Source organism: Balaenoptera borealis (genome assembly GCF_965194805.1).
Source record: "Balaenoptera borealis genome assembly, chromosome: 1".
Taxonomy (NCBI): Eukaryota; Metazoa; Chordata; class Mammalia; order Artiodactyla; family Balaenopteridae; genus Balaenoptera; species Balaenoptera borealis.
Window position 1 is genome coordinate 147,904,037 of NC_138860.1, and position 16,658 is coordinate 147,920,694.

General features: G+C 41.3%; 2 protein-coding genes across 4 annotated transcripts in view; one reads left to right on the plus strand and one right to left on the minus strand.

Moving 5' to 3' along the window:
- LOC309613154 (uncharacterized protein) overlaps positions 1 to 2,896 on the minus strand; it is a gene marked incomplete at its 5' end in the record, with an annotated part of 177,196 nt that extends 174,300 nt beyond the window's left edge. The window contains one exon of the mRNA XM_082359710.1: positions 2,558 to 2,896. Coding sequence (XP_082215836.1) covers positions 2,558 to 2,896 — 339 coding nt within the window. The remainder of the gene's footprint in view (positions 1 to 2,557) is intronic.
- The window catches only part of USP24 (ubiquitin specific peptidase 24), a gene marked incomplete at its 5' end in the record, with an annotated part of 147,880 nt that continues 134,116 nt past the window's right edge, over positions 2,895 to 16,658 (plus strand). For all 3 annotated transcript variants that reach the window (XM_082356212.1, XM_082356214.1, XM_082356213.1), the window contains one exon: positions 2,895 to 3,218. In XM_082356212.1, the coding sequence (XP_082212338.1) occupies positions 2,895 to 3,218 (324 nt within the window). The remainder of the gene's footprint in view (positions 3,219 to 16,658) is intronic.

The window sequence follows — 16,658 nt, forward strand, 5'->3', positions numbered from 1 at the left end:
AAACTTAATAGATAAAAAAAAAAAAGACAGTCCATTATACCTCTCTTCAAGACTAAGCTATTTCCTTTTCTTCTAAAAGCTTCTAAATAAGGATAAATGTGAATTAAATATTTATTTTGGGGGGGTCCTTTAACATTTTCAAGATTCTACTGCAATAAAAATAAAAATGTAAGTGAAGGTATGAATATTCATACCACAGTCCCCTCTCCTGCTATCCCAATTCAACAGAGTTTAAAGTGCTCACTTGCTTTCTTACATGCAAAAAAGTGTGATTATACTACTCACATCCTCAAATGACACTTTGGCTTTTCAGTCACTCCAGGATCTGGTTCAAAAATGGCCTTCCTTTTTTTTTGTAGCCTTCTGTGGCTCCTTTCCAGTTTTTATCACAGACTTTGTTTTTCTCTGCTTCCTCTTCTCAGCTCAGCACAGTTTCCTCTGTCACGTTCTATAAACCTGCCACTGTTGATGAGTCTTTTTATGTGCCAGCTGAATTGGTCGGCCCCATCTCATTACCTCTTGAGTTCTATTTTGAATTTCAGTGGCAAACAATTTTTTCTTTACCTGCTACTTTCTCTTCCCTTATAACTGATTTCTTAATTTGGTCACTGAATTAACTCTTTAAACACAGTGCAAAATTGAATGTCATCACTTTGCCATCATCAAATTTTGTCTACTTTGTTTAGAGTTGCATCATCAGTGCCAAGAACAGTACCTGGCACCTGACAAATACTAAGTACATTATTTGTTGAAAACACTAATTACCTTGGCAGGTACTCTATGACAGGTTGCTTGGGTTGATTTGGATTACTTTTGTTCTTCATATGCCACAGATAAATATCTAAAATGTCATCGAGTACCTAGAAGTGGATAACACTTAATAAAATTTTATTTTAATATACACACTGTGACCTGATCCAATTATAGGCATTCTTCCTTAGCAGGTTCTTTTTTGTTGTTGTTCAGAAATGGAAGAAGAGAGGAGTTTTGTTATTTTCATTAACAAATTACGAGACTTTACTTCCTTTGCATATTAGTCCTAGTCTTTGGTCTATAATCTAGCCTTTAATCAATACAACAAATACAGTTACTTCATTTAAATGTAAACAGCAGTGATAAATTCACCCTGTAAATCAAATTGCTGGTGTTTATAAATGTATGCAGCAAGTACTAGACAAGAAGGGCTCATGGTCCAGGGAAAAGGATGCTAATAGAGAGAGTGCAGAGAAAATTTCTGGGTACTGTCCCTAATTTAAGACTTGGGGTAAAGGGGGATTTTAGTGAGTGCCTGGTTGGCAACAGGAGGGATTTGACGGTATGAGAAAGGTTAGACGGTGGACTTCAGGGTTCAGGAAGAAACCAGGGTAAGGGTAATAGGAGATGAAGTGAGATATGGAAAAAGCATCAGGATCTTGGGAGAGTGTGGGGAAAGAACTTGGGAGAAGCAAGAATAAAAGGAAATTGAAGGCGGGAAATAGCAAGGACCAGGGCTTAGATGGTAGTCAGTGGACTAAAGATACGGCCCCTGCGCGCTAATGCTAAAAGTGGAAAGAGAAAGCAAAGAAAGCAGGCCTTTGAAGGGGAAGAGGAATGCTCAATGGTGGAAACCAACAGGGGTGCGGTCCCCTCCCCCAAAGGGCATAAAAAAGAGGGAGGGTAGTCCTCCCTCAAAAGGCAGAACAAAGACGGAATCCTGAGCCAAAGGGTGCAGTAGAATGTGGGTGGGTGGATGAGCATCAGGAGGGGAGTAGAGGTCCAAAGTGTTCGAATGAGTCAGAGGCTGAAGGAGGCTGATGCAGTCAGGAGTTTTTGGAGGTTTTCACAGAGTACTGGGGTTTGGAGGTCCGGTTGTAAAAATATGTTTCGGACTCTCAGGGGATTTTTGTATGAGTTTGGTAGAGTCCAGTCAGGTTGGCTGGGGGTAGGTGGTGGTCAGTCAATGCTGGAAGGAAAATTCAACGAGGGCTGGGAATTCACTTCAACCAGTTTAGGGTGATTTCAGCGAAAGTTGGAGGGATTTAGGTCAAGAGTATGTGGGGGGTGTATTTCAGCCCGGGTGGGTTGGTTTGCCTGCTTTGGGCATGAGTTTAAGTGGGCGCTGAAGGGTATGTCAGGCAGCGTGGCTGGAGGATTTCCTTCAGGACCGCGGTGCAAGTCAGGCCAGGTTTGGGGTGGGTTACAGTAGCCGCCGAGCGCACTGCGTTTAGGCTGCGGTGCGTTCCGGGCCGCGCCGGGGCGAGCAAGTCCGGGAGCGGGAGTCCGGCGGGGACTCCGGCGAGGTTCGGGGGGAACCGCCGTCAGCGCCGGGCAGGATCGCCAGCTCGGGGACTTCGGGGACGTTCCGCGCAGCGCGTTGCACTTTGCTCCCGCCCCTCCCGCGGGAACCTGTTGCTGGAGGAATGGGCGGGCGGCGGCGACGGCGGAGAACCCTCCCTTGCCTCCGCCCGGGCCTCACGGCGTCCCTTTCACCCTAGATACGCTCCGCGGCGCAGCCCCTCCCTTACCGCCTCTATTAAAAAAAGAAAGAAAGAAAGAAAAATCACCCCCCAACCCTCACCCGTGACCGGCGGGCCCCGCGGCTTCTCGTGCGGCTTCCGGGAGCGGAGGCGCGGCCCCGCGGGCCGGAGGAGGCGGAGGCGGAGGAGGAGGCCAACATGGCGGCGCGCAGGGCTGGGCCGGGCCGCCGCAGCGCCTGAGCCCTCCACAGCCGTCGCTCGGCTCGGGGCGCCCACCCCCGCGCCCACCCTGGCCCGGCGGCCGCGGAGCGCGCAGCGCAGGAGTGCAGGGGCCCTCCCGGGCGCGGGGACGGCGCGGAGGCAGCGCCGCGCGGCCCGCCAGGCCCCGGACCCGCAGCTTCGCAGCCCGCCGGCTGGCGCGGCCCGGAGGCCCGAGCCATGGAATCGGAGGAGGAGCAGCACATGACCACGCTGCTGTGCATGGGCTTCTCGGACCCTGCCACCATCCGCAAGGCCCTGCGCCTGGCCAAGAACGACATCAACGAGGCCGTGGCGCTGCTCACCAACGAGCGGCCGGGCCTCGACTACGGCGGCTACGAGCCCATGGACAGCGGCGGCGGCCCCAGCCCCGGGCCTGGCGGGGGCTCGCGGGGCGACGGCGGCGGTGACGGCGGCGGCGGAGGCCCTTCCCGCGGCGGCAGCACCGGAGGCGGCGGCGGCTTCGACCCCCCGCCCGCCTACCACGAGGTGGTGGACACCGAGGTGAGGAGGGGCGACCCATGACCCCCGCGGGAGAGGCCAGCGGGCTGGAGTTCCCTGGGGAGGGGACACACCCCACTGGGCTTGGAGTGCGGAGGGCTTGTGAGGCGGGGGAGGCACGGAGAGAGGGGGAATGGAACACCGGGCTCGTCGGGATGGAGGTCACCGGACTGGGGTCAAGTGGGGAGAAGGGCCCATGGGGAGGGGCTGAATGGCAATAAGGGCTGTAGGGCAGGGCTGCGCGGCGGCGTGAGTAGGGGGTCTCTGGGCTTTGAGCTGAGCTCACTAACGGGGCAGGCCCGGGTCGGGGATGGGGAGGAGGGCCCAAGGCTGGCCTCCAAGATGGGGAGAGCCAGACACGTTGACCTGGAGTGTGTGATGGGGAGGACGCTTGTATCAGGGGGTGAGAAATGGGGTCCTAGGAGATTACGCGAGGGCCCGAGATTTCCCGGCCCAGGGTTTCAGTGAAGGAGTGGGGAGGCACCAGGTTCAGAGTCAGAGAAAAAGTGGGATGGGCCAGCCAGAGTAGCGGCTTTGCTAGGGTCAGGAATGAGGTCAGGAATGGGGTTTGGGTTTTAGCCAAGGACCAGAAAGAGAGGAGATTGGTCATGGTCTAAAATGAAGAGGGACTGGGCAGAGGCCAGGAATGACAAGAATTGATAGGAAGTGGGGAGGGGGCTCAGCTGCAATAAAGTCTGGGGCGGGGGGGCGTCGTTTAGGTCAGATATTAAAGCCACGGGGATTAGACTGAGAGAGGTTAGAGATAAGATGCCGGGGCAGGAGTCAAAGCTGAGGAGGGGCTAGGCAGTGATGGGACTGGAGTTGGAGGACGAAGCTGGGACCAAGTCTGGGTAAGCAGAGTACTGGTCATCGATTAAGTCAGAAATGAGGGAAAGCTAGACTGGAGAAAGGGATTGGAGCAATACTGAGGGTGCTATGTAGAGGGACAGGGACAGGGCGGGAGATTAGGGGACTGGAGAAAGGGATTGGAGCAATACTGAGGGTGCTATGTAGAGGGACAGGGACAGGGCGGGAGATTAGGGGACTGGAGAAGTCTGTTAAGGTGAAAGAGGGCCGTCTAGGCGAATGGCTTTGGTCAGAAATCTCAAATCTGGGTGGAGACGATTCCTTTTTGTTTTAGTTAAGGATGTGAGCAAAGAACATGGGGGGAGAAAACAGACTTTACCTCTGATTTTTTAAAAAGCATCAACCAGAAGCAACAGTGCTTGTGAATAATTACTTTGCAGAAATATGGCAGCTCATGGTAGGAGTTTTGGTCGGATTCACTGCTTAGTACATTTCAAGGGCCCAGTAGAGCAGGTTGGCCTACTCTAGTGGTTTGGGTTTTTTAGTAGAGATGTGAATTTGGATAATTCTTAATGAAGCTAAGCCTCCTGATAGAATTCTTTCCTAAATAATGTTCTATCCTTTTAGTTATATTCTTTTGCAGCAGTTCCTTGGGCTGAAGTATTTTGGGAAAGAAGGCGGCACTTCAAAAAGCCAGATTTCTTCACAAGATCTCTTTGGTTTCCAGACTTCCACACACTTGGTTGATTACCCTCTGTTACCTAGTAACTCAGCTAGATCATTGACTAGTATATGGCAGTAAAGTTTGTAATTAGTCCTAGTTTTGGAAAAAATTCCCATATATTTAAATAACTGTACCTAAGTCACTTTAAGAAATGAGCTTCTCTTTGCAAGTCCCCGTCACTCCTCTCCTTGTTCCTTCGAGGTTTTTTTATAAATTTATTTATTTATTTTTGGCTGCGTTTGGTCTTCATTGCTGCGCGCCGGCTTTCTCTAGTTGCGGCAAGTGGGGGCTACTCTTTGTTGCCGTGCGCGGGCTTCTCATCGCGGTGGCTTCTCTTGTTGCGGAGCACGGGCTCTAGGCATGTGGGCTTCAGTAGTTGTGGCACACGTGCTCAGTAGTTGTGGCTCACGGGCTCTAGAGCGCAGGCTCAGTAGTTGTGGCACACGGGCTTAGTTGTTCCGCGGCATGTGGGATCTTCCCGGACCAGGGATCGAACCGCTGTCCCCTGCATTGGCAGGCGGATTCTTAACCACTGCGCCACCAGGGAAGCCCCCTTCCTTCTAGTTTTGACCCAGTTTTGAAATCAAGAAGAAAGCCATTGCTTTTTCTGAAGATGCTTGTAAGGCCCTACAAAGTTCAGTGTATCCTCATTTTGTGAAAAATTTTACTCTCTTTTTCTTTTGTCACACCTTTTAATTTCCTAGAATTGCAAAATCAAAATAAATTATAATGCTTGGTGGTACTTTAACATTAGTTGTACTGCCTGTACATTTAAATACTAAGAATTGGGACTGGCTTCTTTGCATATGAATGACAGGCTGAGGAGTTTGCTTTAACGTAAAATCCAGAGAATCTATGACTTTTTGAAGAATCGTGTCAAGTTTTCATTTCCTCTTGACCTGTGGATTTGGCTGCACCATTTAATTTTGAGAGTTCACTAGGGGCTGGTTACTGAGGCTGATTTACCCAGAAGAGTATTGGCAAGGATACAGGGAGACACTTTCCTGGCACACAGGAGCCTGGTGAGAATGTTTAACCCCGTTTTTGCCTCTGTAGTTTTACAGATCTTCTTGCATGCCACCTGTGCACCTTGTTGGTCATCCTTGCTGTAGACAGTGGGAACCTGAGGCATTTGATCTTGGGAAATAGGGAGAAGTGCTAAACATTGCTGAGCATCTACACAGTGTGTCAGGCACTATGTTAGGTGCTTTATACATTTTATTTAATCCCCAATGAGAGAGTTAATAAGATCACCATTTTAAGCTATGCTTGGCTAGTGGCAAAGTCTGAATTTGAACCTGTTCTCTCTGACTTCCAAGACAGTGTACTTTTCATTCTGCTCAACTCATGGTTTTAGGATTGAATTCATTTTAAGATAAGGAAAAATAAAGAGGGAAAAAGACAAATTTGGAGGCTCCTGTACAAGTCTAGGAATGATGTGGCTGGCAATTGCTGAATCAAGGCATTAGGAATAGGATAATGGGTAGAATGAAAGGAGAATCATAGATTTTTAAAGCAGAAGACTTTAGAAATTAATGATTAGTTTGGCTCCGTTGTTTTACAAGTGCAACCTTGCAGGCCCCAAAGGGGAAGTGACATGTCCCCACAGAGCCAGTTAATGGAAGAGATGGGACTAGAACCCAGCCCCATGCACTGCAAGTCCAGTGTGCTTTCTCCCTACCAGCGGCCTGCCTTTCAGATGAAAAGGGGACAGGACACAGTAATGGGTTGAAGCAAAGGGAAGTATAATAAACAGTGTGAAGATTGCCAGCTCTTGTGTAATCTACTTGTTTTATTTCTAAAAAATTAGTACCTTGTTTGAAAATATATAAATTTCTATTTGCCCCGTAGGAAATTTCAGTTTCAGTGTCCTCTTAAAAATGTTTGGGAATATACAGATTAAAATCTAATTGTTAAAAAAGAAAAAATGATTACATTTATTTTATATTTGTCATTTGGGGACAAGAATGATCCTCTTATTTGGTAAACATTTGATGCCTTCCAGGTCCTGGGGCTGGGAATAGAGTGCTGAACAGAAAGTGAAGGTTACATTCTGGTGGATCTTAGTGCAAGCCACTCATTTTGCAAGAAATGACTTCCCATGGTCATGTAGTTAGGTAAACCAGTTTAGTAATTTGGGCCCATGCTATAATTAGTACTTGGTTTAAAAATTAAAATTTGGAAAGTAAAAGATGTTAACTTCTGGTTCAGTAGCAGCAAGGAGAATGCAGATAAAAAAGACCCAGATGTCTAGCAGAACACATAAAACTGCACAGAAAGCCACTTTTTAAATATCCTCCAGTGAAGTAAAGGTATTGCTTTGCAGAAAGTTGTGTTTGGTTGTTATTAGTATTGTTGGATGTAGATGTATATGTAATTCTTGGTCTCTGGGTCTGGACGGGACTTTGAAAAGTTATCCAGTTTTGATTTTGAATAGCATTACTTCAAACCCTTTCCACGGCAGGTAGCAGTCTGTTCTATTATTAGAGAGTGAGATCTCACAGCTGCTCTAAATAACTTATCCAGATGTTTAACACCCCCACTGTCAGAATTCTTCAGTGCTATATGGCTGTCAACCCCCCTGACCACTACTCAGGGCATGCCCCCTGGTTCTGCCCTCCACAGAGCTGGGAGAGAGTTGGTCCTTTAAGAATTGTGATCCTGTCCAGAGAGTTAGTAGAATTTAGAACCAAGAACTGTTGTAGGCACCTTTTAAAATTTAACAGTTGTGAAGTATACCTTATTTGTTATTAAGTCTCCTTCTTTTGTCTTTAGAAAATACAAAAATGGAATTTTTAAAAAATAAATTTATTTATTTATTTATGGCTGTGTTGGGTCTTCATTGCTACGCGCGGGCTTTCTCTAGTTGTGGCGAGTGGGGCTACTCTTCGTTGTGGTGCATGGGCTTCTCCTTGTGGTGGCTTCTCCTGTTGTGGAGCACGGGCTCTAGGTGCGCGGGCTTCAGTAGTTGTGGCTCGCGGGCTCTAGAGCACAGGCTCAGTAGTTGTGGCGTATGCGCTTAGCTGCTCCATGGCGTGTGGGATCTTCCCAGACCAGGGATCGAACCCATGTCCCTTGCATTGGCAGGCAGATTCTTAATCACTGCGCCACCAGGGAAGTCCCTAAAATGGAATTTTCTTGCAAGGAGATTTTAATTAACAGCTAGAAATACCTTCCTCAGTGTCTAGTTCTGTGATAATTAATATTCCTAGAAGTGACATTTAATGCTGTGATCTCACCAATATTGTGAACTGCTTGTTTTGTTCCTGCTGTATTGTGGATAGTCTTTCTGGAAGTATTTAGTCAGGCGTGTTTGCAAGATTTCATTGCTACTTTGTTAAGAGCCCCAAAGTTGGTCCTGCTAGAATATATATAAACCACATTACTTTGTAACTCCTTAACTCATTTCTGCCTCCTTTTTTCCTTTTGGTATTAAGTGGGTAGTTATACATGAATTAAAGTTATAATACATTTTATATACAATATGTAATATGTTATATGATATATTAAGGTTTATATTAAAATTCATGCCCTTTTTCCCTAAAATACACAATCCTAGCTCATTTGATGTAGAGTAAATATCAAATTAGTAAATTTTAGTTATTATTTGTGATTTGGATACATGACTCTTGGTTTCTGATTTACTGTGATTTGTTAAATTAGAAAAAGTGGAATCTATTTAAAAGTTTTAGAGTTAAAAAATAATTCCAAAAATCAGTTGAAAATAAATGAAAAATAGGGAATCTGAAAGATTAATTTTGAAATAAGAATTTCTTTATAATCTAGTATATAGGTATCTCCTTTGTGAATGAGGCTTATGAGTTCATCTGACAGTTGGTTCTCACCTTGTAATTACCTGGCCATTTGCTATTAGAATGAATGTAATTTGGCATGAAGGAAGTACCTCTTGTGTGTCAGTGAGTGTGTATTCTAGTGAAATCATAATAGGTAGTGACAGCTTTATACAACATAATAATGCTGTTAGCTTAAAATTTGAAACCAATTACAATATTAGAAAAGTAAATGTTGTAATGTTTTAACAATTTGAGGAAAGAGTTTCAGCTGTAATACGACCCAAATAGCAGACGTCGGTGTACTACACATCTTTGTACTTACTGCTCAAATATCATATAATATTGATTTTATTTGAATTTGAGTGCAAACATGAAAAATTTTTACTTTTAATAGAACTATTATATTTAGAAAGATTTAGTTGACTAATACTTTTCATGTCTGGAGTTCAGTTTTCCAGGAAATTTTTCTTATTTGCAACACCAGAAAGAAGTAAGAAGTAAAATACATAAGATTAAACCATTTCAAAACACCCCCATACGTTTAATGCACTCAAGATCATGCATTTCATTCATTTGTGTCTTAGCTTGTTTTTTTAAAAACATAGTTCAAGTAAGTTTTAATATTAGGTTTCCTATCAAATTAGAAGTGTTTTGTAGTAGTCCAAACGTGAGGTGGTGAGCTGTTGGAGGCAAGTGCATTTGACAGTAGTGAGAAGTGACAGGTAGCCCAGGGGTAAAGGAGGGGATAGGAAAACCTTAAAAACAAGGCAGGCTCACCCGTTTGTATAGGGCGATGTGAAACAGCTTTATGTGCTACATGCCCCTGAGAGGCTGTTTTTACTGATGCCACACTCAAGAAAAGGTTACAGTATGTTCTGTTTAAGAAAGGTCAGGAACGTGTAATACAAGGTTTTCATTTAAAAAAAAAAATGGAAGAAGAAGAAAGTTGGACACATTAAAGAAATAAGCTTTCAGGTACCTGGAAAATTCAGATACGAGGGACATTTCAGCCTGAGGCTTCTACATTGTGGAGGCATTGCTAAGTAGGTTGTGCTTCATTTTCAAGAGTAGATGTTTTTTTCTCACCTTCCTTCTAGGGAGTTTTAGTTTCTTTTTTAAGTTTGTATTTCTCATTCTCATTGTTATCATAGGAATTTTTATTATTCAGTACTGAAATAGTTTTCAGTCACAGTTGAGTTGTAAAAATTTTTTGTTAAGCTCATGTTAGTAGTAGGTGACAGTAGATTTGGTTTATTTTTATTTGTTCTGAAGGAGAGAGCTAACACAATTAAGTTGATATTTCATTCTGATAATCTTTCCAGAAATTGAAATGCTTTAGCCATGAAGCAGAGGTGTGTGGAATCTTTTTCTAGAGCTAAGTTGAAGATTTTATTTTTCTTCTTAGAAATAAGTAATACCCTAGGTGACCACCAAAGTCTTTTCACTTCTTAAGTTCTAGCACACAGTTCTCTTTCCTGTAGTGTCTTAGTTATGTGCATTGTAAAATTCAGTTGACAGCATTTGATATGCTTTCACTTAGGTTTAAGATGTTTATGTTAGAAATATTTTATTTAAAAAAAGTAAATATGATACATTCTTTATCAGTAGGCTTCCAAAATGGTTTCTGAAATTAAAATCTTTTCCAGAAAGATTTGTTGGTCAGACATTCTGTTGCCAAGGCTTTTCAACTTCTGCTTTGTGTTCTTTTAGAATCTAGCTTTTCATAAACAGGTCAGCATTTTGGGGCTTTTTTTCCCTCTTTCCATTTCTCTTATATTGGCAATTTTCGTTGAAAATTGAATTGCTTTGTGAAACTTATAGTTAGAAGCCTACAGTGTAGCATTTTGGTAGCAATTTAAAATAAATTTCAGATCCTAAAAAATATGAAGGTATTCCATACTGCCCATGGCAACACCATCTGTCAATTATTTAATTTATTCTAGACTCCTTACTCTCTCTTCTTATCAAATAGCCTGTTTATTCTAACCCTAAATATCTCTCCTGCCCCTTTTGTCTATTTCCTCTGTTACTGCTTTGGTTTTGTTCATGTCCCTTTCTTACTGTTTCTCTGTGCCACTCACTGGTGCCAGAATGATCTTTGTAAAGTGCAAATTTCAGTTATGGGATAACCTCGCTTAAAAATGTTTGGTGGTTCCTTATTTCCTGTAGATAAGATCTAAACTCCTTTCTTTCAAGGTCTCCATACTTATCCATCCCGTCTTACCTCCTGCGTTCCAGTGCCATGCTCTCCCTTGCAGTTCAGGGGCCATCTGTTCCCTCACTCTCACCCCCGAGCCCCAATATCCATCTGCCTGGCTAACATGGATTCATTCTTCAAGATTACCTCAAATGCCATTCCTCCTCAAGGCACACTTGTCTCACATGGCCACATTCTCCCACTGCATTCTGTATGTACACCAAGTAAAGCAGTGATCATGTTTTAGTTAATAAAGAGATGTGTTTACATATATGTATCTGTTTCCATTGGACTTGGGGAGCAGGATTATTTCTTTCTATCTCTGTGTCCTAGGACCCCTGGCTCACAGAGTTTGATTGGATAGATAACTAAATGAATGGATGAAAAGAACACCTTAAGTGAAATAAAAAGTCAAATGGTATTTGAAAGAGTATTGAACCAGGAACTTGGGAGACTGTACATTTCTCTTCAAGGTTCTGTTGATTGCCAGCTATAGTATTGGGCAAGTCAGTTTGCCTCTCTGAGCCTCAGTTTTCTCACCTATGAAGTGGGCATCTTGGCACTAGATCTATGGTTAAATTTTTTCATTCTTTCACCTCTTCGAGAAATTTAAAGCTATGAGGCCTTTCAGAAAACAGCACATGTAAATATACACACTTGGTTTTTTAAATAAACTGGTGCTAAAACACTAATGCTATTATTTTTGGGTGATAGGACATACAGGTAATTCTCTTTCTTTTTTCTGAATTAAAAAAAATTGATGAGTTTTTGAAAAGTATATAAACTTTATTAAATGAAGACAAACCAAAACCGTTAAAAATAAAAATAGCTTAAAAAAAATAGACTAAAGTATTTCATGATTCTTAGGAAAATTTTGCCTAGACTCCAAAATGATTTTAAAACTTTGCTACTGAGGAAAATTAAATATAGAAAGATTTAATTCGTGTTTTATCTAACTGAAATACGGAAAAAAGTATACTGCTTCCTAACATACAATTGGGAACATTTTTTAAAAGTCTAGATTTTATATTTGATTATCTACTTATTAGATAGGTTCTAATTAGTTCTAGTTATAATAAAACTGGCTTGGAAGATGTGGTTCAGCAGGACTTTTCAATTTTGAGTCACGTCTTGAGCTTTAATGGAGCTTCTGTTTAGTTGCTTTTCCTGCCTTTCTCCTTTTCTTCATGCTCCCCCCCACCCTCGGCCCTCGCCTAATATCTCAGAGCATTTTGCCTTGTTGACTGTTTGTAGGACTTTTCTTATCTATGACTCCGGTGTGTTTGGATTGGCCTTTAGGTTACCTGCCAGCATTTAAAGACTATCCAAGATCTTTGTGTTTTGGAAACAGCTGTCTTTAGAGCACAGTTTTTTTGTTTTGTTTTGTTTTGCTTTGCCAAAGGGATGGAATAGAGATGCACACCTGGCCAACAAGGCCTTCCCTTGTCACCTCTCTTTTCTGTGACCTGTAACACTGTTACTCATGATTGTTGGGCTGTTGGTGGGCTCCAGACTCAATCTTATCTGCTGTTTTCAAGAAACATTCCACTCACTTGACTCTTTCTGTCATTTGCATACCTTAATATACTCTTTCATGTGTATTTACACATTCATTTTTAAGAGGGGAAGACTGCTATTTCCGGTATTTTTATTAAATGGAAAATAAAGAGTTCTCAGAAGAAAAACTCTAGATTTACATTAAATAATGATACAAATCAAATTCCAATGATAAAAACAGGCATCACACCAAAAATGTCAGAGCAGCCAGACAGTTAATAGCCCATTTAACAAAACACTTAAACGTACCTTCATTCAGTAGGTTTTTATTGAGCATTGACTGTGTGCTAGGCACTGAGCTAGACGTTGGGAATACAGTGGTGAACCAATCACACATAGTCCCTTCTCTGTTCCAGTTTCAAGGCTGGTGGATTTCTTATGCTCTATGTCCAATAGATTATAATGTTATAATTCAGAAAATTAAGGCCTTGAAGAGTTGTGGATTAAGTGTGAAGAGATTAGATCTATCAAAAGCATTTGAGTAGTGCCTCAAGAATTCTTTTGTGATGTAATTTGATCTATAGTGATATCCATTGCCAGGAAAGCAAGTGATATTGTTTTTTCAAGTGATATTTCTTTAGTGCCATGGAATGTACAGAATTTGTATTTATTTACTTGTTGAATGTTTAATATTAGTAGGTTAATGATTCTCTCAACTAGTATCTCTTTTAAGAATGATGCTAATTATTTCAACTAAATGTCATTACTTTTTGTCCTAAAATCATGAATATGTATTTTTTTCCCAGAAAGGAGAAATTGCCCTAGGAATGGGTCTTTTTTAGGCTAAAAATCTCTTATGATTGTTGATAATAACTCCCAAAAAGGATGTTTTAAAGCTGGAGGAATGTTGTTGATTTTAGAAAGACTTAACGATGGTGGCAGTAACAGTAACTCTAAATGAAAAACCTGTCTGGTATTAATAACGTTAGGAATCCTTAGTTTATTATCAATATTGTGTGTGTGTGTGTATGTGTGTGTGTGTTTAGTTTTATGTTGGAGTGGACTGTCTTTACTAAATACTGTAATACTTTTAAAATGTTAGTAATTTTCATTTTGTAAGATTTCCTTCTCATGATGTCTGCTTCATTTGAAATGTTTTGGTGAGTTACAGTAGCAACAGATCATTCTATATTTCACAAGTTTATATATCATATTTGTTTTTGAGAAAATGTCAGTTGCTTTTAAGCAATCAGTATTCTCGGTGTTGAAGTTACACCAGGCAAAAAATGTTTGTGTAATATATAAAATTTGTACCATAAAAAACAATTGGTTCATGATATGTGTACATATATACTGACATCTGTAGAGAATAACAAGCGAGTGCTGTTTGCTTTTTATTACTTTGAGGTTTTTATGGTTGGAGTATAAAACAGGTCTGTGGTAAAAGAATTCCAAGCATTTGTTAAGGAGGATCAAAGACCAGAATCAATGCTGAGTTACCTTGGATTCACCCAGTTCACAGTGGTTATAATACAGGAGAGAAATATCACCCAGTTCACAGTGGTTATAATACAGGAGAGAAATATCAAGAATACCTTACACTTCATAAAACAGAAAAATTATCTGTAGAACCGAGAATATTTCCTGTCTTCTCCTCTCCCTATTCCAATAAACAATACTTAAAGTTGTAAATTTAAGGATTAAAATTGAAGATTTGTTTCAAAGCTGGAAGGGACCATTGGGATCTTTTGGTGTTAAATCTGGTCAGTTTAGGGATGAGGACCTCGACTCTTGGATCATTAGCAAAGTCAGGAAGGGAACTAGCCTTCTCCTTCTAAAGAAGTGTTTTGTATAGTTTACCACACTGTCTTTCTGACATGAGGAAGTCTTTTACTGTAGATCATCTTTAGTATATCCTTCCTCATAACTTTCTGTATCTTAATCATCACCATTTCCTTTGTTAGATACTAGCTTCAGTTAGGGGGGCAAAGTTGACATTTGATTCATTTTTTTCCCCCTTGAAGGTGTTTATCTTGTTTACCTTGCTTTCTCATTCAGCACTTTCTAATGTCAGCAGCTGTTGACAAGTTTATAAAAGGTGGTGAGGGTTGAGGAGGGGAAGGTTGAACAAGTGCTGTCATTTGTGAAGGTGCTGTGTCCGTCTGTCTACTTAGCATCCTTGTAAACCTGACAAGGATTAGTGACCCCCTGCCTGAGTCTATCCATAGTTGCACATGGGTACTGGGTATTTAAAAATAAGCTTTAATAGTCAGTATATAAATCTCTTGAAATAATATATGCCTAATTTGTATATCTTTTACTTTCTTAAAACTGCCTTTTTGTTCTCTACGTATCAATTGTAGGTTTGAAATCAAACATTTTGAGTGATACCTTGGAAAGGTATTAATACTCTAAAAACGTGACACTTGCCTTAATTATATATTTTAATGAATACAGAAATAAAACAGTGTGTGTTGATTAACTCTTAGAAGATACATTAAAAAAAAAAAACAGCCTTAAAATATGCCAGGTCCTTTTATGACTCCTAGCCTATTATGCACATGCTTTTTTTCCTACCTGGCCTGTCCTCCTTATCCCTCTTTCCCCTTCTCTTACTATATTGGACCAGGAGAGTTAGTCCATAGCACTATGTGACATCAGTTTGATCCTTGTACTTGATCCTTTCTCCACAAAGTAGATTTAACACAAGCTCGTGGTTGGCAGAGTTAGGTATTGGACATCCTCCTTATTTCAGTCTAGTGAGTCCCATGAGATTCCGAATACTAACATATCACATGTACTGTTAATCAGGTTTGCTACTGGTTTTCTATTAGAGCTTGATGCCCTCTATTCCACTTCCTCCCATTCACTCTTCCCCTTTACCCAGTTAAAAGTCCCTTCTTGAGTTTGAATAGAAACACTTACATACAATGCTCTGTCATAGCATTTACCCCATTATATTGGAATTATTCATGTATTTGTCACCCAGACTGAATTGTAAGGCTTTTGAGGTCAGGGTCTGATCTTCTGTATTTTTCATAAAGTCCAGGGGAACACTTGACATAGGAGGTGCTAAATAAAAGTATCTGATCTGGAAAATATTTAGTTTGCATCAACATTTTGGAACACATTTTCCCCCATTCACGTGTATCGAGTAGTTTCTTAAAGTGAATCTTGCCTAAAATAACCTACACCATAGCTTGAAGGTAACAAGTATTTTGATAGTCCTATAGCAGATTTCTGTCATGGTATTTACCTTGTTTTGCAGTTTGAGGGAAGGAACTTTTTTTGAACTGTTGCCAATGTCTTTCTGATGGATACCATTTTGGACATGACACATTAAATGTGAACTTTTGTATTCAGAACGGAGGGTAACTCCCTCCGTTTTGTAAGTTTTTTTCTGTAGCTCATAGAAAAATATTGCACACAGGAAAGAGCATAATGCATGATAAAAGAAACAAAACTTTTTTTAGCCTTTGGTAGGACTGTTTAACAGTCTGTTTTTATGTAGCTTTGTTACATGTCTTAGTTGAGCTCAGCTTCATTAAGGAGAAGATTATTTGCAGAGATTGTCATTTCTGGAGAAGAAAGAAATACGCTACAGAATAATTAAAATAGTAAACTGATTTTTAGTGTTGTTTCTGTTTCAGATTGTCCTATTTGTTTCATTTATCAATATAATAATGATTAATGATGTTACTGTTAATCCAAGTGAGTTTATTTTGAAGTAAAGCTATTGAGACACTGTTCGGTTTTTACCCCTCCTTTCTTACCCCGGTGTAAAAAAAAAAATGTGTGTGTAGAAAGTAGGAAGAGGAAAGAAACAGCAGTATGGGAACCGTTTGTGCTGTGCTGAACAAATACTTGTTGAATGGCTTTGATTCCGGTCTGGCTTCTGATTGCTAAAACACATCCCTGCTTCTTAGGAGCTCATAGCCCATTGCAGTGATCCTGAAGGGTGGGTAGGGGTGACCAGCAGCAGATCGGGTTGCTTTTTCAGGATAGCTTGTCCCCTACAGGGCCCCTAACTATCCCAGGAGCTTCTGACAGAGTGGGGAGTAGTGTGAATCTCCTAAGGACAAAGACATTGTCCTACAGAACCACAACAGCATTATCTCAACCAAAGGAGTTTAACAATGATACATTAGTATTCTCTATTATTTAGTCCATATTTAGATTTCCCCACTTGTACCAAAAATATCCTTTATAGACATTTTAAAAAACAATCCAGGATTGAATCAAAAATTATCACGTCACACCTGTCAGAATGACTATCATCAAAAAGAATACAAATAACAAACGCTGGCGAGGATGTGGAGAAAAGGGAACCCTCGTACACTGTTGGTGGGAATGTAAATTGGTGCAGCCACTGTGGAAAATAGTATGGAGGTTTCTCAAAAAACTAAAAATAGAACTACCATATG